The sequence below is a fragment of the Calypte anna genome, chromosome 15 (genome assembly GCF_003957555.1).
Source record: "Calypte anna isolate BGI_N300 chromosome 15, bCalAnn1_v1.p, whole genome shotgun sequence".
Lineage (NCBI taxonomy): Eukaryota > Metazoa > Chordata > Aves > Apodiformes > Trochilidae > Calypte > Calypte anna.
Window position 1 is genome coordinate 740615 of NC_044261.1, and position 23319 is coordinate 763933.

General features: G+C 61.0%; 2 protein-coding genes across 4 annotated transcripts in view; both read right to left on the reverse strand.

Moving 5' to 3' along the window:
* Window positions 1-138: 138 nt before the first annotated feature.
* ASPHD2 (aspartate beta-hydroxylase domain containing 2) lies at window positions 139-7214 on the reverse strand. 3 transcript variants are annotated; one of them, XM_030460898.1, is made up of 5 exons: window positions 7103-7182; window positions 5360-5482; window positions 4164-5259; window positions 2119-2232; window positions 139-1683 (listed from the first exon to the last, which is right to left on the reverse strand). In XM_030460898.1, the coding sequence occupies exons 3-5, from the start codon at window positions 5044-5046 to the stop codon at window positions 1574-1576; spliced, it is 1107 nt and encodes a 368-aa protein (XP_030316758.1). In that variant the 5' UTR covers window positions 5047-5259; window positions 5360-5482; window positions 7103-7182; the 3' UTR covers window positions 139-1573. The 3 variants fall into 3 exon arrangements, with proteins under 3 accessions (XP_030316758.1, XP_030316757.1, XP_030316756.1); XM_030460896.1 differs by lacking the exon at window positions 5360-5482 and having other exon boundaries at window positions 160-277; window positions 1557-1683; window positions 7103-7167; XM_030460897.1 differs by lacking the exon at window positions 5360-5482 and having other exon boundaries at window positions 142-1683; window positions 7103-7214.
* Window positions 7215-11426: 4212 nt separating this feature from the next.
* The window catches only part of SEZ6L (seizure related 6 homolog like), a 32759-nt gene continuing 20866 nt past the window's right edge, over window positions 11427-23319 (reverse strand). The window contains 15 exon segments of the mRNA XM_030460870.1: window positions 11427-11826; window positions 12006-12108; window positions 12330-12444; window positions 12594-12626; window positions 12838-13032; window positions 13265-13456; window positions 13530-13724; window positions 14821-15017; window positions 16663-16801; window positions 16886-17080; window positions 18057-18223; window positions 18989-19047; window positions 19049-19155; window positions 19852-20037; window positions 20500-20692. Of these exon segments, the coding sequence (XP_030316730.1) occupies window positions 11797-11826; window positions 12006-12108; window positions 12330-12444; window positions 12594-12626; window positions 12838-13032; window positions 13265-13456; window positions 13530-13724; window positions 14821-15017; window positions 16663-16801; window positions 16886-17080; window positions 18057-18223; window positions 18989-19047; window positions 19049-19155; window positions 19852-20037; window positions 20500-20692 (2106 nt within the window). The 3' untranslated portion in view covers window positions 11427-11796.

The following is a 23319-nucleotide window of genomic DNA, read 5'->3' on the forward strand; positions in this document are numbered from 1 at the left end:
ATTCCCACCCTGGAGCTCTGGCTTTTCCCATTCATTTCTTCCTGCTGATTCCACTGTGGGAAGCAGGACCCAGTCCCTTGGGGTTTTCGCTTGACCTTGGACTGGTGACACCATCAGGCAGAGCCCATTCTGTTTTCAGCACAACTGTTTATTGATAATCTCTGCTTATCCACTGTATGAATGGTACCAAACCCCAGGACAGTTACCAAGCCAGCCTGCTTCCTCGGGGCTGCTCCCAGGTAGCCAAGGCCTGTAGAAATCATGCACTTCAGATATTCTGTAACAAGACAGGTGTAAAAAAATCCCGGATGTATTGGAAATCTGCCTTTATCTTGCAATCTAACCACTGAAAAAAAATCTGTAAAGAAACTGTAGGAGAGTGGGGCTGGGCACCCCCCTGGGTAGGGTGCAGAGGGCAGAGGTGACCCCCCAGTGACAGGCTGTGCTTCATGGGGGACATGTCCTGACCCCCCTGGGTGCTGGGAAGCTTCAAGACACGTGTGTGGGTTGCTGGGAGGGTCCCTGGGGGGTGAAGGGCTCATTCCTTGTGCTGTGGAGTTAACCAAACCCTTCTCGTTGGAATGCTGTGAGGTGCAGTGAGCTGGTGCTGCACCCTCACCCTGGCTGCAGGAAAGGAGGAGATGGAGCAGCAGAAGGAAGTGTGAGCTCCCTTTTCCCCCTGGCCTTTTCCTAGGGATGAACAAAAGCCCTGCCCTGCATTCCCAAAGTGTTTCTGCCCCTGCAGGGGCTTCCCAGGCTCTGCTGTGGAAACCAAAGGCTGCAGATAAAGCCAGGAGGGGATCTGGGTGATTGAGCCCTCCCTTGCTGAGGTGTGTGCCTGGATGGGGTGTGTGTCTGTGCACTTCTGGGCTGGCAGGGCATCAGGGGGGCTGGCATCGTGCTCTGCTCCCTGTGCACATGTGGCAGAATGGTTTCTGGGGGCAGGAGGGCCGGGCAGCTGTGGGCAAGGGTCCTGCTGGCATGGGAGGGAGGAGGCAGGAGCCTTGGGCTTGTGGCAAGAGCTCTCTGTGGGCAGAGCCCTGTCTGCCCCAGCCCGAGCATCCCCTGCCCGCTGCAGCCCTCAGCATCCCTCTGTCCATCCACCCGGGGCAGGCTGAGCTCCGTGCAGGGCAGTCTGGCTGGTTTGGGGGGTGGGTGTGGGGGTGGGTTTGATGACCGCGAGGAATTTTACATTATCACATTCAAACAAACACCCTTGGTCTTGTTACTCTACTTCAGAACACCGCGAAAAACACAGTAGCCACAGAACAGGTACAAAGGGGGGCTGCAGGTCACCACGGGGGGGGAAGGGGTGGGATGCTCTGCTCTGCGCTGCCCCGGTGGAAAACAATCCCTGAAGCCAGCGCTGGGCGGGGAGAGCGGGGGGTGGAGAACACGACGCGGTTTCCATTTACAAGAACCCCCCCCGGGAAGGAGGGAGGGAGCGGGGGGGAGGAGGGAGGACCCCGAGGCCGTGTGCTGGGGGGAAGCTCCCAGCGTGTCCGGCAGCTGTGCTGGACCCGCGGCAGAACCGGCACCGCCGCCCGGGAACCCACCGGGCCGGGCAGCGCCGTCATCGTCCTGGGGCAAAGATGAAGTCGAGGGCCTGGCGCTCGGCAGCGGCCACGTTGGGGTGCCACAGGTCCACCATGAAGACCACGCGGGGACCCTCCTCTGGAGGACCTGGGTCGGGATGGAAGCGGGAGGTGAGGCTGCTCCTACCCTGCTCCCCAAATCCCCAGAGGCTGCTGCACCCCCAGGGCCACCCCAGTCAGCAGTGCCCACACTGGTCCCTGCCAGGGCTGCTGGGATGGCAGGATGGGAGCCAGCCCTGGGGGGGGCTGAGGAGGGGGCTCAGGGGGGTCCTTGAGGCAAAGGCACAGGGATGCTGCACCAGCAGGGACCAGGGACAGGGTCTGGTGGGTGAACCCAGCACCCCAGGGACAGGGTGATCGCCCACCCAAGGACAGCAGCAGTGACACCCCCCAGGGAGGCTGCTGCTTCAGCTGCCTCAGTGTCCCCAGAAGGGACAGGGCACAGTCACTCTGCCTGCCCACTCCTCCCAGTGCCCCCGGTGCTGGTGTCAGTGCAGGATGAGGCCCCACACGCTGGACTCACCTTCATGAAACGCTGTGTGCAGGAAGGAGTCATCAAAGAGCAGGCAGCGACCCTCAGCCCAGCACTGGGGCTCACCCCCCACCACCAGCTCACAGTTGCTGGGGGTCTTCAGACCTTCAGGGGCACAGAGAGAGGAGAGGGAGGGTCAGGGGGTGCTGAGCTCCCTGGGACAGAGGAGCAGCCCTGAAATACCAGTGGTGAGCAGGGTCCCAAGCATGCACAAAGCTGGCATTGCATTTACAGGCAGAACCCTCAGCCCCTGCCTGCTCCCTCCTGCTGCAGGTCCCCCCCCAGCTGTACCCACTTTCCCCCCAACGACCTCAGCATCGTGGGCTTCTTTTGTACCTGGAGCAGCTGCCAAGAGCTCCCCAGAGCCCACAGCCAAGTAGGAAGACATTTTCCTGGTGCATTTTTCTCTCTTCAGGCCCGATGGTGGAGCCTGTCCTCCCTGTCTCCCTCCAGCCCTGCTGCAACTTCCCTGCCAGCTGCAGGGCTGGGGTTCTGCACTGGGGCTGCAGAAATGGGCTCAGCTCCTGGCTCTGCCACAGCTCCCCCCCTGACCTCACATCCCTCAGCCTTGTCCCTCTGTCCCCCACCCGAGGTGCTGCCAATCCGTCCCTCACCAGGGAGCTGCAAGGACAAATTCAGGGGAGGGTCGCAAAAAGGGAAGAGGCTCTGTGAAGGCCACGTGAAGGAGGACAATCCTAGAAATAAAATAGGTCTTTTCCTAAAATACTAGCAGGAGTCAGGTCGGTTTGATGAGGGGTGATCCCACCTCCCCCTGCACCAGGAATGTCACCCCCCGCAGTGCAGAGCCAACCTGCCCCCAGGATGCAGCCCTGATGGAGAAAGGGGCCAGAGCTCACGTGGCTTCCAAAGGGCAGAGATGCAGCACCCGAGCAGCAGCAGATCCCACAGCGATGCCAAAACCAAGCCAGCACAGCTGCCCGGCAGAGCTGAGAGCACAAAAAGCTTCCCTGCTTTTCTGATGGATGCTTCAAAGCCTACAAAGCCCCAAAGCCATTTCCCTGCACAACAGCTTCAGCTGGAGATGCTCCAGCTGGAAAGGGGGAGCTGAGCAAGGAGGGAGGTGGCAGCACACAGCATCTCCATCACACCCACATCCTGGGGGACACTGCCACGACTCTTGGGGGGACAGAGCTGGTGCCTGTGCTGGCCCCGTGTGCTTAGCAGAGAAGCAGAGGGGTTGGGGTGAATCCAGGAGAGCGACTCAGCTATGCAGACACTGGTCTGGCTTTACAGGGACAGCTCAAATGCACCCCTGCCCTGGGCACAGCAGGAGCAGCACCCGCAGCACCCAGGTGGGGATGTGGGTGAGCCCTGGTGCTGGGTCCTGGCTGGAGGACCAGCAGCCATGGAGCAGATGGAGCTGGGAACATGGAAGGGCAAGGGAATGACCCACATTGCTGGATTCCCTGGGAGGTGTGTGCTCCAGCCAGAGGGTTGGCCACAGCTCCAATCCCTGGGGCAGGGTGTGTGTGAGCCAGCCTGGACCTCTTCTCCCTGCTGGCCCCCACCCAGGAACAACTCTTGGCCCCTTGTAAGGCAAATGCACCCCCCCAGCACCCTGGGGAGAGAGGGGAGCAGGGGGCTAGAGGGTGGGCTGCCTGCTGGCACCAGCAAGGGCAGGTTCTGGCTCTCCAGGACTGCAGAACTCCTCGGGTCAGCTCTGCAGCCCGATTCCCTCTCCAGATAAATGGGCAGGCACCTCCCGAGTGTGTTTATCCAAGAGGATCTGGCTGAAGGAGCGGGTTTGGTGGCTGCCAGCAGGGCCCGTGCAGAGCCTCCCCCGGCTGCCATCTGTGCCACCCGGGCTGTCCCCATCCCCCTGCGCCGGAGGGGATACCCCGGGACCCCCCACCCACCGGAGCAGCATCTTGGCTCACATGGAGCAGGGCCCTGAGCCAGCCCACCACCCACGGCTCAACTTGGAGAACACGGGGTGCTGAGCCCCTTTTTGGGGGGGGAGGCGGCGGCTGCACCCCCACCCATGCCAGGACGAACCCCCCGCCCCGGGTGCTCACCGAGGTGGCAGCGGATGCGGATGTTGGTGGGGCCGTAGTGCTCGGCGATGACGGTGCCGGGGCTGAGCACCGAGATGCAGGCGTTGCCAAAGACGTTGTTGCCGATGCAGGTGCGGAGGCTCCCGAGCAAGCGGTACGTCCGTGGGCATCTCCTGCAGTTCCTGGGCACGCACATGCCCTGGTTCACCAGGTAGAAGGTGAACCACTCCCCGCTGGGCGTGCTGTTCATTTTCCATCCTTGCGGGAGGCTGCAGTTTGAGAAAGCTTTGTAGAGGGTCTCAAACTCGCAGAGGATGGTCTGGAAGTTGCGCTCCAGCAACTCCACGTCGTGCTTTTGAGCGTCCCGGGAGAAATAGGGAGTGGTGGGCAAGTCGGGCAAGAAGAAGACTTCCGGCTTCTGGATGGACGGGCGGCTGTTGAGGTACCGGCCCTGCTCCCGGATGCCCTTGTGGATCCTGCCCATCCCCGACCAGGAGTAGCGCTTGGCGTACTCCTGCAGGTTGTGGTAGAGTTTCTGGTTGAGCCCGTCGTGGTGGGCGCAGCGCAGGCAGTCGGGGGAGTGGCAGTAGACGTACCCGTTCTGCACCCCGTTGGCCTCGGCGCCCTGCATCAGGGCGTTGACGCCGGCGTAGGCGCGGGGCTGCTCCCGGCCCACGTGGTAGCAGTACCAGACAAAGAGGAGCAGGAGGCAGGCGACGGCAGCCAGGGCGCCGGCATCGCAGTCCCGGAAAGATTGGATGCCGGTGGCGATGAAATCCCGGAGCCCATCCAGGGAGCAGCTCCAGCCCGTCAGCCACTCCACGGACATGGCGGTGGCGGCGGTGTGGGCGGCGGGTGTGCACGGGGGGTCAGTCCTGGTGCTCCTCAGGGGCACCCACACCATGCAGCTGGGACGGGGCACGGGGGGAAGAGGCTGCCATGGGGAAGCGGAGCTGCGGCTCGTCCCTCTGCGCCCGGGGGCTCTGCATCAGGGGGAGGAGGGAGGCTGGCAGGGCTGCCCGGGGGTCCCGGTGCCACAGGTCAGCTGTGACGTGCCCCAGGGGTCCCCACCGGGGCTTCTGGGCCCATGATCCTGACAAGCAGCAGTGGAGGGAGGCTGTGGGGAAAGAAACCCGGAGGCGTTAGGGAGGCAGCTTCCCCTCAGGGTGCCTGCAGGGGCTGTGCAGGGCACCGGGGTGAAGGGTTCAGGCTCTCACCCAGTTCATCTGTGCTCATGCTGGGCCCAGGCTGCACATCCTGGATGTGACAACTGCTGCACGGGGCAGGGAGAAGGCAGGGGTATGCAGGCTGGAAGGAGCTGCAGGGCAAAGAGCTCTCTGCTGCAAGAAGCAAGGGTGATACGGGTAAGGGAAAGGGAGATGCCATGGGAGCTGATCCGTGAAGCATTGACTTGGAGGAACAGGATGGGTTTATTAGCCAGGGAAACCATCCAAGCCCTTCCTAGCCCTCCCTGCCAAGGTCCTGCAGCCTAGTAATGCATGAGCATTTCCCCGCTGATTGCAAAGGGGATGCATTTCAGCTTCTGGAGCTCTGCCTGGGACCTGCAGCTGTGGACCTTGTGCAGGGCTGGGGACAGCCTTGGGGCAGGTTTACAGCCCAGTGAGGGAGAGCTGCACAGCTGACTTCCCTCCATCCTACTTCCTTGTAGCACATGCCCTGCAAGCCCTGTCCCGGGATCTGCAGCCCACGTGGCACATCACGGCCTCCTGGGAATGTTAAGATAACTTCCCTCCATTCCCACCAGCTGGCATTCTTCCAGGCTTCTCCAGCCCAGGCCTCACCTCCCAGGGCACAGCCACAGAGCTGGTCCCAGGGGTGTTTCCCAAGGCTGGCACCATGCTCACATCATTTTCCTGGGGTGAGGGCAGGCAGGCAGAGCCCCGGCATGATCTGTACCAGGGTGGCTCTCCCCTGGCAGGCTCCTCCAGAAGCTGCCTGACAAAGCAAGGAGCAAAGGGGGGAAGAGGGCCGGGGGGTTCGACAGCCTGGGGGTCACCGAGGCACAATCCCTCACCCCCCTGCGAGGGTGGAACAGCACATAAAGCAACCCCGGCCCAAGATCCAAAAGGAAGCTCATCAGCTGATAATAATAAACAGCAGAGCCGGCCCCGAGGAGTGGAAATCAATTCCACGTTGCACTGAAGTTGTGCAGGACGTGGAGGCGAGCACCGTGCCAGGCAGCAGTGCTGTTACGTAAGGAAGGCTGAGAGGCTTCGATGCAGCAGAAAGTTGCATCTCAGCAGCTCCATGGGGGCCCCGGTGTCTCCTGGAGGAGGTGGATTCCACTCAGCCCAGCCGGGATTCCCAGGCCGTGGGCCCCACAGCGGTGAGGATGCGTGGTGGGGCTGTCCCGGGCTCGGCAGCAGCAGCAGCACCTCCGGGAGCAGCACCAGGAGCTTTCTGTGGATGCCGGAGCGCTGGGGTGAGGCAGGGTGCTGGCTGCTACTACAAGGCTGGAGCAGGGCCAGGCAGCCACGGGTGCTGGCTTCAAGCTTCCCACCAGCGTGCCATCCCAGCCGTGTCACCTCGCGTGATGGTGGCACTCGGCGTGGTGGTGCCAGCTGGTGTCACCGGTGTGCTCGCACCACCTGGTGTGGCTCCATCGCCCGGTGTGGGTGCACCGCCCAGCGTGGCTCCATCACCCGCCGTGGCTTCATCGCACCACTTGGTGTGATTCCATCATCCCCCGCTGTGACTCCTCCATCCCCCGCCGTGGCAGCGCTGCCCGCCGTGCCGGTGTCACGCCACCCCCGTGGAGGTGCCACTTCCCCACCCCGGTGTCACCCGGCGAGGCCGTGTCTCCCGGCCGACGCCGAGCCCCGCTGCCCCGGCCGGGCGGAGCCGGGCTGCTCTCCCCACCTCCCCCCCGCCCCGCTCCGCACCCCGCGGCCCCCCGCGGCCCCCCGCCCTGCGATGCGGTGCGACGCGGCGGTACCGACCTGCTGCCCGGGCCGGGCCGTGCGGGGCCCCTCGCCGCTCCGCTCCGCTCCTTTCGCCGCCGCCGCGGACCACAACTCCCAGCAGCCCGGGCAGGAGGGGCTGCACCGCCCCCCCGGCTCCGCGCCGGTGGCAGATGCGGGGCCCGGGCGAGGCACCGCCCGCCCGCCCGCCCCCGCGCCCGCCCCTCACCGCGGCCCCGGGGCGGAGCGGAGCAGGCGGGAGCATCGGGGCTGCCGCAGCCGGGCGGGGGTCCTTGGTGCTGGTGCTCGGGAGAGCATCCGTGCCGGCTGGTCTAGGGCTGCGGGGGTTGCTGGGGGGTGCGGGAGGACGCTCAGGGACCGAGCAGCACCGGCACCGAGGAGACAGGAACCGGGGGCTGCAGCAGTCAGGATGCAGGGAGGGTGGTCCCAGGGGTGGGTGCAGACACGGGGTGATGCAGACACCCTGGAGACACGGCACTGGCTCCAGAGGCACAGGCGTTTAGGGATGTAGTAATTGGGATAGGCGGGAAGCAGCAGGGATGCAGTACCCGGGGATGCAGCACCCGGGGTGCAGGGTCCCCCGGGATGGATGTGTCTGGTGTGCAGGGGCCAGGAACACCCAGGGGGGCATTGCCCAAGGTGAGGCAGCCAGGGATGCCTCAGCAAGGCTGTAGGTGTGCTGGAGTGCCTGGGGTGGGGGGAGGCTGCTCCCAGGGGGAACTGGCTGCTAGCATGCAGGAGATTCTGGCCTGGAGAGCTGGGATGCAGCATCCTAGATGCAGACAGCTGGAAGGCAGTCCCCAGGGATGTGAGCATTCCTGGGAGGTGTGTGAGCCCCCTGGGGGACACGTTTGGCTCCAGTTACTTCAGCCAGCCTGGGTCAGGGTGAAAAAATGTCCCTTTATAAGACGACTTTGCTTGTGTCCAGGCTTTGGCCCTGTGGAAAAGGGGGTGAGCAGCTTCCCAGGGTGGCTTTAAAGGTAGCAAATGTTTTAGCATTTGGGGGATCCCTTAAAAACTGCTGGTGGAGAAACAGTTTGTGGTGAGCTGCTCTGCTTCCTGTGGGTTTGCTCTTCTCCTCCTCAACACATTTCCAAATCACCTACTGTCAAACCCAGGGGACTCAGGATGGTCCAGAACTCCCTCCACCATCCCCGCTGGCCTGGCAGTGCCACTCGGAGCTGCGTGGGACTCGTGTCACCGCGGGGGAAGCCCTGCCTTGCTTTAAAAGGTTTTGCCATCCCTGGACGTCCTCTCCCTGCTGGGTTTTGGCAGGGAAATGAGGGCTGCTCTGCCCAGCTGCTCCTCGGCAGGTGGCCCTGGTGCTCGGGGGCACCCTGAGGGTTCGGTGCTGAAGGAACTGTTGGGTTTGAGGTTGGACTCGATGATGCTGAAGGTCCTTTCCCTCATAGATGTGTCAGTGGTTCTCTGGGCTACCTGGTGAAAGGAAGGGGGTTTATTCCTTCCTGCTCTTTCCCAGAGTCCTCTCAGCCCCAGCCTTCACCTCCTGCCTGCCCTTGGCGGGCACTTCCCTTCTGCCAGCAGCCACGGAGCCTCCCGGCTCTGCCGTCCTCTCCTTTCTCCTCTCTGTGTCCCCTCTGGGACACTCCAGGCCCCACTCCTGAGCTCTGCAGGGGCCCGGGGAGAGCACAGGACCCATCCCACAGGACCAGCCCTGGAATGTCCCTGGCAGGGGCCCTGGGTGTCTTCCGGCTCCTCTGGTTCCTTCTCCTACTCCTCGAGGTGTCCCCCGGGGCCCCCCGCTGTCCTCTAGGACCATCCAGTATCCCCCCACCACCCCCAAACCACTGCCAGGATGAGCTGCATCCAAAATTGGGTCTGTGTTCTGCCAGGGGTTCCGACCCTGCACCTAAAGGTACCATGGCTGTCCCCAGGACTCTGTCACCACGGCCACCAGTGACCGCGGGCACTCCACGGCTGCTAAACAAAACCCTAAACAGACCCGGGGGGAAGCTGGGGGGCTCATCCATCCTCTGCACGGCTCCCCCCGACCCTCTTTTGGCTCCTGCTGAGACATCAACCCCGCGATGGGGCAAGCGGTGGCCAGCAAACCTCTGCTGGAGACCACCAGCCCCCATGCCCGGGCTGCGGGTCCCTGGGGCTGGGCAGGGATGTTCTGCAACACCCCCGGGAATGGGGGAGGGGGGAGGAGCCTGGGGGTGTCCCCTGTCCCCGCTGCTGCGTCCCCGAGAGCGTGGAGGGGGGGCTGGGTGCGGGGGTTTCTCAGCTATGTGACAGCTGAGCACCCACCGCAGGGGACAGACGGGTGGTGGCAGACAGAGTGCCAGGCTGGGGTCTGGCTCCTGCTTCACGTCACACGGGGGCACAGCAGCAGCACGGGTTTTTCCTTTTTTTTTTTTTTTTTTTTTTCCCTTCTTCTTAATTCTCTTGCAATCTCTGTCCAAAAATAACCCAAGCTTTCTCCCCCAGGAATGCTCCACATCACAGCCCTGCCTCCTTCACGCCCCCCCCCTCCCCCCCCCAGTGCATTAGCCTGACAGCTTTTAAACAAAGCCATTATCCTGTGTCACATCATAACCTTCTGGAAAAGCCTGATTTCAGAGCACGGGGTTATTTCTTTGTTTGGAGGGGGTGTGCAGGGATCCACAGGAGGCCTCAGGAGTGGCATTTCCCAGGGCTCTGGGGGGGCTGTGTGTCCCCCCCTCACTCCCAGCAGTTTGTGTCCCGTGGGAGCTGCTGGGTGATGGCCACAGCTCAGCAGGGCAGGGTGGGTCTCCAAAGACCCTCTGCCCTCCCCCAAACCTTCTACAACCCCTCAGTGACCATCCTAGGACATGGCTATGGGTCTCCAATGGGGTCCCAGCAGCTGGGACAAGACCCAGACCCCCACCCACTCCCCAGGCAACCCTTGTGCCTGGTCTGGTCCTGGACAATGCCCTGGGAAGGGGGAGTCTGGGCTGGGGGGGCTTTTGGGGAGCTGGTGCTGGCTTCCATGGGGGGGATGTCCCCAGGGCCACTCTGGAGTCACACCAGGGCAGGATCTATCCCTAGGAAATGGCACTGGTGGCCAAGCCAGGGACAGGGAGCACCATCCCCCAGAGAGAGCTGTGACTTGCCCAGCACTCACCTGCTCTTCCATCACTGCAGCAGCCCAGGCCATGGCCAACCTGAGGGCCACGTCTCTGCAAAGTTATTTCAGACATTTAAAAATACCAAATAATTTGTACTGAGGTTATACTGAACGCTAGAGCTTCCCACGGAAGTACTTTATCATGTTCAAAAATATTTAATCCCAGCAATTTTCACATTGTTCTTATAAAAACAGACATGTATGAAGGGAAATGAAATGCTTAGTACATTTTTGGCACATTTTTTTCTTTTTTTTTTTTTTTTTTTTTTCTCTAACCTTTACAAATTACAAACACACATTCATTGTTTTTAGAGGAAAAAAAAAACCAAAACCCTAAGTCTCAGCTGTACACTGCAGATATGCACTAACCATCCCGAAACTAAACCAGCCTCCCGTGGTTGCAAATGCTGCTCTACAAGGACAAAAGAAAGACACCAGCAGTCGAGGACACATCGGTGGCTTTGCTGCCCTCCCCAGGGCTGGCTGTGGGGCCAGCAGTGTGGGGTTCCCAGGGAGGAGATAATCCTTTTGGGGGTCCACGTCCCTGTAGGATGGGGGGCAGCCCCACAGGTGTCCAGCTCCAACAAGGTGAAGGCAGCGAAAGGGAGTGTAGGGGATCATCGAATCACCAAATTGCTTGGGTTGGAAAAGACCTGAAGATCACTGAGTCCAACCATCAACCCAGCACTGCCGGGGCCACCATTGAACCCTGTCCCTAAGTGCCACATCTACACAGCTCTGAAATCCCTCCAGGGTTGGTGACAGACCTCCAGCCCCTGCCCCTTCTCCTCCTCCTGCCCAGCAAAGTGCCAACCCCAGGGACTTTGGGTGGGAGCTGCACCCCAGGGGGGTCTGGGGGGGGGCTGCACTGCCCCATCTCTGCCCACAACCCCAAGGGGGGCAGTGGGACCCCTCTGTGGTGATGGGCACCATTGGCTCCATCCTGTTTACCCTGAGATGCTACCAGGGGGCACGGGGTGACCTGTGGCTGTCAGCGGGATGGGGGTTTTCCTGGGGAGGGTCACAGGGGGTGTCACGAAAGAGGAATGGTTGGCACGAGCAAAGCTCCACGTTCCCTGTGCTGGTGGCACAGCAGCCCCCGGGGCTGGGGAGGGGCGAGGGGAGTGGGGTGTGTGTGGCAGGGAGGGCTCAGTGCCAGCAGGACCCTGCAGCACCCCCTGTGCCTGCCTCAGCTCCCAGCAATCGACTGCAGGCTTTGCAATGGAGACATCTTTAATTTTTAACAGCAGCAGAACCCCAAAAATCCCCCTGCCTGTGTGTGGGCAGTGACAGGGGAGGTGTCACCCTGCCAGGGGGGGGGGACACACACAGTGGGTGCCCCGGTGCCACCCCAGCCTCACCGGGTCCAGGCTCTGCCCCTGCTCCCGCTGCTGCCTGCGCCCGGGGCTCTGCAGCACACCTATCCCAGTTTAAATAGAATAAATACAGTGAAGAAAACAGTAAAATCTTCAATAAAGAGGCAAAAGGAAAGACAACAGCAGGTCCGGGGGTCCGACCAAACTCCACGTGGTCTCTGGATTAGTTACTGAGGAAGTTCTATGAGAGCACATTAAGCTCGCAGCCTCTCTTACCGCTGTCCTTAGATGGAGACCTCGTACTCTCTCGTCTCCTGCAAAGAAGGAGAAGCCAGTTGAGGGCAGCAGCTGCCTCGAAGCCGCTCCCGGGCAGCAGGAGAGGCTCCAGCTGTGGTTCTGCTCCTGAGGAAGTGGTGCCCTCCCTGCAGACCCAGCCAAACCCCTGTGCCCCACCAGGAGGGTCCCCAGGGAGGCGGGGGGCAGCAGGACTCACCCCTGTCTCATAGATCGGGTTGTCAAACTCCGTTTCTACCGTGATCTGGCTGTAGGGGTGGGAGTACATGAGGGGCAGGCGCAGGCTGGAGTAGTACCGACACCTGGGGGGGGACACAAGTGTCACAGGGATGCATGGTGTGACCCCAGAGCAAAGCACAGCCAGCCCCATCCCCTCCCCAGCTCCTCGCCAGCCCCTGGGGATCCCAGAGCAGCAGCTCCATGTCTGGCTCCCCAGCACTGTGCTGGCCAGGGTATGGCAATGCTGAACCAGTCCTGGCTGTGCCCCGCAGGGCTCTGTCCCCCAGCCCAGCTGCCCCCCCACCTTGTGAGATAGATGTATGCTCCTCCCAGCAGCAAGGAGATGATCAGCACCGGGATGAATATGGCCAAGGCCATATTGCCCCCCTCGAGCGATGTCTCTGCAGCAGCTTCTGCTACTAAAAGGACAAGAGCTGTTATCTCGGCATTTGCAAGCACCTCACCGCCCCCTCTCTGCCTCCTCTTCTCCCCTCCCTCCTCCTGGGCTCCACGCAGGCTCTGGCTGGGGCCCTGCATGGGGCTCAGCCAGCAAACGCACAGCACTCACCTTCTAGAGCGTGTTCAAAGCTGTCTTGATTCACTGGAAGAGAAATGGAGAGTCACTGGTGCGTGACTGGGTTTGACTGGGTGCTGGCAGCTGCTGGCTGCGTGGGGAGCCCAAGCCCAGGGTCTCCCTGCCCTGTTTGGTCCCAAACTCTCAGTTTTTAATAGGCTGTGTCTGTTAAGTCCCCCGGGGTTGGGGACAGAGGTGCTGGCTGTCCCTACACCCTCCAGCTGCCCCCCACTGTTACCTTTGCAGATGGGCAGGGGTCCGCTCCAGTGGGACGGCTGACCCAGGATGCATTTGATGGTCACCTCCCCCATGAGTTCAAAGCCCTCGTAGCACATGAATGTCAGGGATTCTCCCGGCAAGTAGAGGCGTTTGTAAAGTATTTGGTAGCCATTTTCTGGCAGCCCTGGGTTGTCACAGGCCAGCGACTCCTCGGCTGCAAGGGAACAAAGCCCAGGGTGAGCACCGGGGCTCAGGATGCTCAGGGGGAGAAGGAGCCTCGGAGGCAGCAGGCAAGGTCCTGAGATCTCCCCCCATCCCGCTTGCAGGAAGCTCAAAGCTCTGCGCTGAGTTCCTGGGGGAGGTCCCAAACCCAGGAATGGGCTTCCCGGGACCCCCGAGCAGAGGGACCAAGGTGAGGGAGAGCAGGAGGAACCACCCCAACTTACAGACACAGTGTGGGAGCCGTGAGGTCCAGATGGGTGTCCCCGTCTCACGGCTGTAGCAGGTGAGCAGGGAGCTGCCCTCCAGCACAAAGCCAGGGTTGCAGGTGTACTGGATCGTGGTCCCCACCAGCAGAACCGGGTCCGAGATGAGGCGGGTCGAGTGCTCCACCTCCCCCGGGTCGGTGCAGTACATGACTGGGGAAAAGAGGCAGCTTGAGAAGGGGCAGGGGACAGGATGGGGACAGCAGCACATCGCTCAAGCACTCACTCTTCTCGCAGAAGGGGGGGTCACTGCTCCAGCTGAGGTCCCACTGGCAGGTGAGGGTGTCACTGCCCACGATGTCGTAGCCCGGGTCGCACTGGTAGGTGATCTTGGCCCCTCTCACCAGCTCCGTGTGTGACGTGGTCTTCCAGCCATTCTGGATCTCGGGCAGGTCGGAGCAGGAGTCGTTTCGGGACACCTCTGCAGCCAGGAGAGATGCTGTCCCTGACCCAGCCAGCAGGACCCCTCAGCACAGCCCTCCCGGGAGCTCATCACTCAGCTCCATCCCTCATCACTCAGCTCCATCCCTCCCCGAGCACTCCCCAGCCCCAGGCCCCGTGGCAGCCGCAGCCTGGCCCGGCAGTGATGTCCCCTGGGCAGAGGGAAGGGGCAGCAAGGGGTAACGGGGGCTCCTTGGAGCCTCCCTAGCCCTGATCCTAAAAGCAGGGTGCGCCGATGAACAGTTCCTGTGCTGGGGTCAGGACAACCTCAGCAGCTGCTTTACTGTTCTGGGGGGGTTCTGCCCCCCTGGCCCCCACCCCCTGAGTGCCCTGCCCAGGGCCCGACCTGGCCACAGGTGCTGCAGTGCAGGGGGCAGGGGACCCGCAGGTGATCTGCATTGCAGCTTCCTCTGCCTGTCGTAAGCAGAGCTGTCAGCAGCAGAGAGAAAACGGGCTTGGAAGCAGCCTGCCAGGGGAGGAGAGGTGGAGGAGAGGCAGCAGCGAGACAGCAGGCAGCCCTGGGGAAGGAGAGCCCTTCCCAGTCCTTGTTCCTTCCAGACACCCTGTGCTGGCAGACAGGCTGCACCCAAGGATGAGGTGCCCAGATGGCTCCAGATGCAGGCTGAGCCTCTCCGGAGCAAGCAGCTGGGAGCATCCATCTCCAGAGCCCGCCTGGGGAAGGAGTTCAGGGACCTCTCTGCTGTGCCTCAGAGCCACCAGCTTCATGCCTGACAGGGTGAGTCGGGGGGACTCCTGTGCCCCTATTTACCACAATTTCTCTCCCTGTTCTGCTCTGCAGTTGCACTGAGCCAGACCAGGGCTAACAGGGACCAAAACCACGACTGCCTTCTCACCAGCCTGGAGGAGGGGAGCTGTACCCCAAAACCGACTGACCCAGAAGCCTGCAGTGGGGCTTCTGTGGGAGCTCAGTGGGCTGTGGGGATGCTGCTGACACAGCAGTTCTCACAGCTTCCAAACCCCATGTCTGGACAACCTGATCCAGCTGCATGTCACAGTCCCCACCTGCACTGCAGTGTCAGGGCTGGGGGACACCCCTAGCACCCCACTCTCCCTACCTATGTAGTTCATGATGAATCCTTGTCCCTTCCCAAAGATGAGCCCGGCAGGATCGGAGTGGAACTGGATGGTGAGGTCAGGGCTGGAGGAGTAGAGCTTCTGGGGCCCAGTGCTGCCCACGTACTGCCCCAGGATGCGGGCAGTCAGATCGTCCCCATCGTAGACGGTGAGGATGTCACTGTTGCTGAGGTTCAGGCTGGAAAGGAGAGCTCGGGTCAGGGCAGATGGGTCGGGGACCGCGGGCAGGACGTCACGGTGTCGGGCTCAGGGAGCAGCCAGGTGATGCCCTGCCCTGGCACTGCAATCAGCCTGCTTGCCGTCGCTGTCCCCAGCCCTGTCCCCAGCCCCACGCTTTCTGGGTAAGCAGAGAAGCTCTTGGGAGGCGGAAGGACCGACCCCCGAGGCTGAACACCCCCTTTCTGCCACTCCCGGACAGCTGCGCCCCGAGGAAGCTGCTCAGAGGGGACGGCCCGGCCCGGCCCGGTATGTCCCGGGTCCCCGCGGCCAGCAGAGAGCAGTGGCGGCCCGCGGATGGCGGAGAACGGGAGGGGCCGGGATCCCGCCGGCAGACACAGGCAGCAAACCCTCCTCCAGAGCCAGGGCCAGCTCCTCAGCCACCGCTACCCACCCCCTGGCAGCAGCGACAAGTCCCGTCCTCTGTCCCCTCTCCTTGCTCCCCAGCGATGGATGCACATCCCGGGGGAAGCATTGCCCCAGAGCTGCCAGCAGCCAGGCTTCGTCTCTTGCAAACACAGACACCTTTTGGCATCAGCAAGTCCAACAGTTAACCCCACACATCCCTCACCCAGCGCTGGGGCTGGGGCAGGAACCCCACATCTCCCCTTCCCCATGGGGCAGAGCAGCAGGATGCTCCCAGCCCCACAGGAGGAGTCTCCATCAGGTTTGAAGCTGAAGTGACATTCCCAGAGATGTCTGGGCTGAAGCAGCTGGGCAGGACCTGTCTGGCTGTGCTCAGGACATGGTTGGTCACTGGGGGACCCCTGCCCACACATCTAATTCAGCCTTGTCTGGAGATGCCCGAGCCCATCCCCAAGCATTCTGTTACAAATGTTCTTGGAAGGCACCCAGCTAATCCCCATGGCAAGCTGATAGTTGTAGTAAATCTCTGCTTTCTGTCAAACACGATTTCCTCACTGGCATTCATGTCTGATGACTTCAAATCACTTGGCCTCCAGTCCTGCTCAGCCCAAGCACCCACAAAGCTGGGAGAGGTGCACTGGGAGCTCCCATGGGAGATTTTACAGAAACCTTTAAAACCTTTATGGCTCTAAGCCCCTGCTCAAAGCACACCCTCTTCTTGAAAACCCAGAGCAGCCGAGCAGGAGATTCCCTTTGCCTCAGCAGCATCACCATGCCAAGGGCTCTCAGCATTGAATCCTCTGTCCCTCTGACCCTGTGCAGTGGGTGCTGCTGTGCCTGGACAGCACAGATGGGTGCTGCTGGGCAGCTCTGCTCTGCTCCCTGCAGTTTCCAGCTCGTGGATATCCCTTGGCTTTCCCAGCCCCATGAGGGTGCTCTGTGTCCCTCTGAGCTACACATGTGCCATGGCCCTGCTGCCTGTGGCTTTGCTCTGGGGAAGTTCAGCAGCTGTCTTGGACACAATTAACAACTGTAATGGATGATGCATCAGCACTTTGATCTCAGGGAGCAGCACCAGCACTGCCCTGGAGCTCCCCTGGGTGCCCACAGAGGATCAGGAAAGCTCTGACAGGGAGAAGAGGGAAACGAGGGTCCCCAGGGTAAAGGAACTGGGATGCTGCAGTGAAACTGGCCAGGCACTGGGGGGGACAGGGACATGCACCCAGGTCTGCCCTACTCACAGCTGGATATCCAGGAAGAGCCTCTTCTCCTCGCCGACATGGACCCTCCAGACACAATCCTCCCCCTCAGCGTAGGGCTCTGGCCAGTTGGGGGACAGGATCACCCCGGCCACGGCTGTCAGGTCCCCCCCACACGTGGCTGTGGGAGTGAGAGGTGGGCTCAGGGCTGAGCTGGGGGGTTCGTGCCCAGCACCTGGCATCACCCCATGGGGCAGGGTCTGACCTCGGCACAGAGGCTCCGTGTCATTCCAGTAGGGATCCCGCATGTTGATGCACTCGATGACTGCAGGACCCTGCTCCAGGGAGTGCCCAGGGTCACAGGTGAACTCCACGGTGGTGCCCAGGTTGTAGGTGGGGTCGGAGGTGGTGAAGTTCCCGTTCTGGATGTAGGGCTCGTAGCAATGGCCCCGCTCGAAGGCTGGAAGGGAAAGCCCCATTAGGTGTAGGGTCTGGGGCAGCTCTGCCTTCCCTGCTCCTCACACACCCTGGGGATCTGCTAGAGGAGCCCAGGCTCTGCTGTCACCTCCCTTCCCACCACGCACGGGTGGCCTCTTCCATGGCATATTTTACAGGCAATTAGGATTAACAAGAGTTTATCTGTCCTGAGTTGTGCAGGCTTAACCAAACCCCACTCCCACCGTGTGTCAGCATGGGTAAGGCTCTGGCTTTGCTGCCCTTTGCTGTCTCTGCTGAGCAATCCCCTGGGATTACTGCGTGGTACTGAGCTCGCTCAGAGGCATGAGGCTCCTGGGGAGTGATCCCAGCAGCAGGACATGCTTAAATGACAATGGGAGCAGATTCTTGGGAGCTGCCAGGGCCAGCCCAGAGCCCTGGCCTCAGAGGAGCTGTGGGGTCCACAAGGAGGCAGCGTGGGGAGCAAGAGCTGCAGGAAGAGCAGGAGCCAGGAGAGTCCCTATACCTGCCATGGGCCTGGTGCCCAGCAGTGCCAGGGGACAGGGACAGGGGACAGACAGACTGAGCCTTTGGAGGGGATGGTCACCACAGGCTGCGTGACTCCCATGGCTCTGATGGGTTTTGGGGAGCCCCATCCTGGACATGGGACCCCCTGCCCCAGGTCTGCCCCATGGCACAGGTGCAGGGGATATGTTCCATGGATGATCACCTCACTAACAAACCTTTCTGTGGGAACAAATGACATTTAACTATTTATTTTCCTCCTTATTGCTAGGTAAATGTGTTCCTAAAGCAGCTCCAGCCCCAAATTTGTGTTGCCCCACTGATGCAGGGACAGGAGCACAGCAGAACAGTGGGTTGGGTGGTGTCAGGGGCAGCTGAGACCCTTCCTAGCAGCATCTCTGTTAGTTTTCCCAACGTCTCCAGGCCCTGGAGTGTTGGCTGCTTCTCCTGAGGGTACCAACAGGAGAACACGTCACCTTCAAAGCGGATGTTGAAAGCTGTGGCAGCTGCAGGCTCCTCGGCGAGGAAGTCGATCCTGATGGAGGAGCCCTCGCTGATCACCCCCTCGAAGGGCACACTGTCAGCACGCAGGGAGTCGTAGAGCACAGCAGACTGGTTCGTGTCCCCACTGTACACCACCATCCTGCACGGCAGCACGTGGCACCTCACATGGGGGAAATGTCCCCGTGCCCCCCCACAAAGTGCACTGCCTGCCCCCTCCTCACCAGTGCCCCCTCTCTGGGGCTCCCAGAACGTGGCATTTGAAAGGAATTGTGCAAACAAAAATGCACCAGCCAGGGAACTCTCTTTTACTGAGTCATAAACAGGGGCTTTATTCTTTGATTTTACTGCAAGCCATAAACCTGCTCTGCTCCTGTTTCCAGGCTGAGTGTTAACCCTGGGTAAACACCAGCAGCAGTCTGTGCTCTGTTAGGGATGCAGACAACCTGGGGCCCACAAGGAGAGGATGTTGTGACACAGCTCACTGCATCACCCCACAGACTCTGGGAGCAGGGGACCAACCCCTGGCACAACATGCAGGGTTTGGGAGAGCAGGAGCTGGTGCTTTGCGTCTGCCTCTTGCAGCTCTGTCAGCTCCAGGATCTCTATTGCCTCCTGACCTCTCAAACACCCCAGGAACAAACCTGCTGAACCAGGACCCCTTTCTGCCCCCATCCCCATCCTGTCCTGTGCTGCACCCCAGCTGGGGTGGATGCTGCCTGCCAGGGCACCAGCAGCTCAGGAATTTCCAGGTGGAGCTGGGACCAGCTTCCAAGCTTTGGTGTGTGCACCCAGAAAATCTCCCTGTTCCTCAGCCCGGGCAGAGCAAAGCTCAACCCATTCCCGGGGGGTGCAGGGACCTAGCTCAGCCCAGACCCAGTAGCAGAGGGCGGGTTCCGGAGCTCACCTGTCCTTCTCGGTCAGCAGGAGCTTCTCGAAGTGTAGGTGCAGTTTCTGTCCCGGGGGGGGCGGCGATGGCCCAGACACAGTACATGCTGCCCGTCTGGTTCCCGGTGTAGCTGGGCGAGAGGACGCGGCCGATGGTGGCATTGCGGACCGTGCCACCGCAGGGAGCTGCCGGCAGAGCAGAGCCCCGCTGAGAGGGACAGGGACGGGGACAGGGACAGGGACAGGGACGGGGACGGGGACAGGGACGGGGACGGGGACAGGGGCAGGGACTGGGACAGAGACAGGGACTGGGACAGAGACAGGGGCAGGGACGGGGACAGGGACAGGGACTGGGACAGAGACAGGGACTGGGACAGAGACAGGGGCAGGGACGGGGACAGGGACAGGGACTGGGACAGAGACAGGGACTGGGACAGAGACAGGGGCAGGGACGAGGGCAGGGACAGGGACTGGGGCAGGGACAGGGACTTGGACAGGGACAGGCGAAGGGCACAGCCTGCCATTTGCACCCAGGGCTTCTGCGCAGCAAAGGGGAGGAACCCCCCGCCCACCCCCCCGGTGCCTGCCCTTCTCTTCTCAGGAGCTTTTCCTGCGTGCCTGGCTGGGCTCTGTCTGTGTGATGATACACACAGCATCTCTAATTCCCTCTCCTCACCTGCCTGATTAGGAGCCAGATTCTGCTGCCACTGCCATGAAAACCTGCAGCACCTCGGGCTGTGCTGAGCAGGGCTGGGCAGTGCCTGCACTCTCTCCCAGGACTGACTCAAATCACGGCACCAGGAAAACAACTCTAATTTTGATTTTTTTTCCGTAGGGATCCCAATTCTTCTTAGCACTGCAGCCAAGCCCCGAGGAGTGTACCTGAGCAGATGGGCTCTGGGCTGCTCCAGTGAGGCCTCGATGCGTTGATGCAGGTGAGCACCCTGGGGCCCTGCAGCTCGTAGCCCAGGTGGCAGTGAAAATGAGCAATTCCCCCCGAGTGCAGATCCATCACCGTGACATCGCCGAAGTCAGGTCTCCGTGGAAAGTTGCAGCTCAGCATGAACACTGGAACAAGGACACACATTTCAGAGCTGAGGGTACCCCTGCTCCGAGCCACCCTACAGCCTGGGGAGAGCCCTGGGGCCAAGCAGGATGTGCCCAGAGTGCCAGGGACAGACCTCGCAGTGGGTACCCACACACCAGCACACTGCTGCTTCTCCACCTGTTACTGCTTGTGCCCAGACCCAGTTTCTATTTTAGAAAGAATTTACTTGAACTCATCTATTTTTTATAGCTCTTCAAGATAAAAAATAGGCTGGCAGTCTAAGCCAGTGCAGGCAGAGCTGCTGTATGGGGACAGAAATGGGGCAAGGCAGGGGTGTGGAGCCCATCAGTGCACACTGAGCCCTCTGCCCAGGCACAGCAGAGGCTGCGATGCTCCGAGCAGGATGCAGGAGCCCAGTGTCCTTCCATCCCTGTAGCCCCATCCCACCCCTCCTCGTGCACCCACCTCAGGGAGGCACCCACCCTGGTAGTGGAGCTGGAAGGTCCCCACCACCTCGTCCTGGAAGGTGCGGAAGTAGACGGAGATGGTGTTGGTGGGGCTGCGGATCACCTGGCCCTCCACCAGCAGGGTCTGGTTGGCCAGGACCACCAGAGCATCGCCATCCACCCCCCGGATGGAGAGCACCTCCCCGTCAGACAGGTTCACACTCTTCACCTGGGGGGAGCAGAGACCTGTGAGCTACTGGGGGTGAGGATGGGGGTCCCAGCAGGGTGCTGGCTGAGGTCTCACATCCCGGCCCTGTGGGTCACACCCACGGAGCTGAAGCTGCAGAGCCCTGCAACCAAAGCAGGGGGTGCACAGGGCTTGGTGCTCACCACCCACCCCGTGCACCAGGGATGCTCCCTGGGATTCCTCACCCACCCCAGGGAGGGGATGGGGACTCACACGGCAAGTGCATCTAACGAGCAGTCCCCAGAGGCTTTAATTATTATTTGGAAATCGCTGAAAAGTAACTTCACATTTGCATTTCACGTCCATTTAGCTTAATAAATGGGCTCACATTCCAGCAGAAAGATGCTCATCAGATCTTTTGTTTCCCCAAGTGTGAGAGGACCAGGGCTCTATATTTAGCAGGGAGCAGAGGCTCAGCCCGTGATTGCCAGCACTCCCCAGGCTGCTGTGACTGGAAGGATTCCTGATGCTGTCACAGCCCTGCCTGTCCCTGATGCTGTCACAGCCCTGCCTGTCCCCACGAGCTGGGATGTGCCCAGCTCCGGGGCTGCTGCGATGGAGACCCCACAGCACGTGGGACCCCCTGACTTCCTGTGGGATGAAGCCAGAGCTGACCTGGAGGAATGTCCCCATCCCACCCCATCATTCCCTCCTACCCCAAGATCTGAAAACCCTGAAGGGAGCCTGGAAAACTGGGGGTGAGCTGAGCAGCAAGGTCAGGCCATGCCTGGGTTGACCCCAGCTCAAGCTTTTATCCCAGGAGGAGCCAATTCTGCCTCATTCTGCAGCAGGGATAAGCAGCTCTCTGTCCTCACAGGAACCAGAAACATGGGACAAGCCCAACCTGCCCTGAGTCACCTCTCCAGGTTTTGTCCTGCAGAGCTGCCTGTCCCAGGGCACACATCACGGGTTGGTAGGTCTCAATGTTACTAAATGGAAGGAATTGTTATTGGGGATGAATTATTTGGAGAGCAGAGATGCTGAGTGAGTTCTGCACAACACCAACACCTTCCCCCAGCTCCCTCCGGGCAGAGTTTTACTTCCTGAGCCGAGCCTGAATTCCTGCAAAGACATTTCCAGGGTATTTCTGAGACACTGTGTTCTGAAATCATTCCAAGACAACCCTGCTCCCCAGTGCTGATGAGCCCCAGACACTTTATCCTGCACTGATTCATCCCGGCAGCTCAGGAAGGGAAGCAGTCAGGATGCCACCCTGCCAAGCTGCTTGGAGCCCCCCCCGGGATGGGGTTTCAGGGCAGCAGCTCCAGCAGGCAGAGCTTGGCAGGAGGGATGGAGCTGGTGGATGCTCCTGGGTGTGTGGGGGGGAACATTCAGCTCTGCTGTGCCCCTCCTGCACACCCAGCTCAGAGGATGTCACCCTGCTGTCCCCAGGACAGGCAGCATCCCTGGGAACGGGGTAACTGGGGGTCCAGACTGGAGGTGGCTTGGTGCCAGGGACCATCAGCTGCTGCCAGAGGGTCCATCTGTGCAAGTCCCTGCCAGGGGCTAGGCAGGACAGGTTCTGAGTGCCATCACAGCCTGGCACCACTGCCAGCTCCTCCAGACTCTGCTGGGAAGGCAGGAGGCAGCCTGGGCTCCAGCTGCCAGCCCTGCTTACCCACTGGAACATCCTCTTTAGGGAAGTTCTATTTCCTGCCAAGAAGTTTCAAGATTTTTTTAAAACTAAGTAGAATTTCAGTAAGCTTTGGGAGTGCTGGCTGCTGCCAGGGCCGGGATGGTGCCTCCGGCTGGCGCGGGGGCTGGCAGGCTGGGACACAGATCCTGCAGGGATGCTGCCAGGGATCAGCATCCAGGGACCTGGAGCTCTCACACGTCCTGGGCAGCCCCCAGCACCAGGCAGGTTCTGGCAGCCCTTCCCAAGGCTGTTCCTGAGAGCCAGGTTCCTCTTCCCTCCTGCAGATGTCTTTAACAAGACTCAGAGGTAAGAGGCAACACTTCCCTTCGGGGTGAAGCCGTGCTCAGGGCTGGCTGCAGGGACATCTCCAGCTTCAGGTCCCCTGCCTGCTGGCAGTCCTGGTGCTCACCCACCCCTCTCCAGCTCCCACCAGTGCCCACCCAGCTCAGCATCCCAGGGCTGGACTGGGCAGGCTCAGGCTGCTGCAGATGACTTCGTGCCCGGGCATCACGGCCCCACTGCTGTGATTTAATTTGTCTGCAATGCTCAGAAGCCTCAGCAAAGCGAAATGCAAAGCTCGGGGAGGGTGGAGAGGCTAATTTTATGCTCCATTAAAATCTCAGTTTACAATGGAGGGAGGTCAGGAGTGGTGTCACCTGATGGATTATGGACGGGGAGGGGATTTACAGCAGAGCAGCCTGGCAGGAAGCACCCGCAGGCTCGGGGAGGCAGAGGCAGTGCCCTGGAAAAGGGTGGCAGACAGTGCACAAATCCTGGAGCTCATCCCTGCAACCAGAGGTACACAAATCCAGGGCAATACCCCCACCCCATGCCCCCCAGGTCAGGCCTCCTGCCCCCCAGAACAAGCTCACTGGAACTGCTGCTCTGCCATGCACGTTCTTAATTACACAGATTAAAAGTTAATGGATTTTAATTGGATGCAGATGGTGACATGTGGGGAAATGGCGAGAAT

Coding starts and splice junctions, on each gene's coding strand:
- ASPHD2 (XM_030460898.1), bottom strand. CDS start 5,046: ATGGTGTGGGTGCCCCTGAGGAGCACCAGGACTGACCCCCCGTGCACA. Junction 2,233..4,163: donor CCGCATCCGCTGCCACCTCG/GTGAGCACCCGG, acceptor GTGCCCCTGAAG/GTCTGAAGACCCCCAGCAAC. Junction 1,684..2,118: donor GCACACAGCGTTTCATGAAG/GTGAGTCCAGCG, acceptor ATCCCGACCCAG/GTCCTCCAGAGGAGGGTCCC.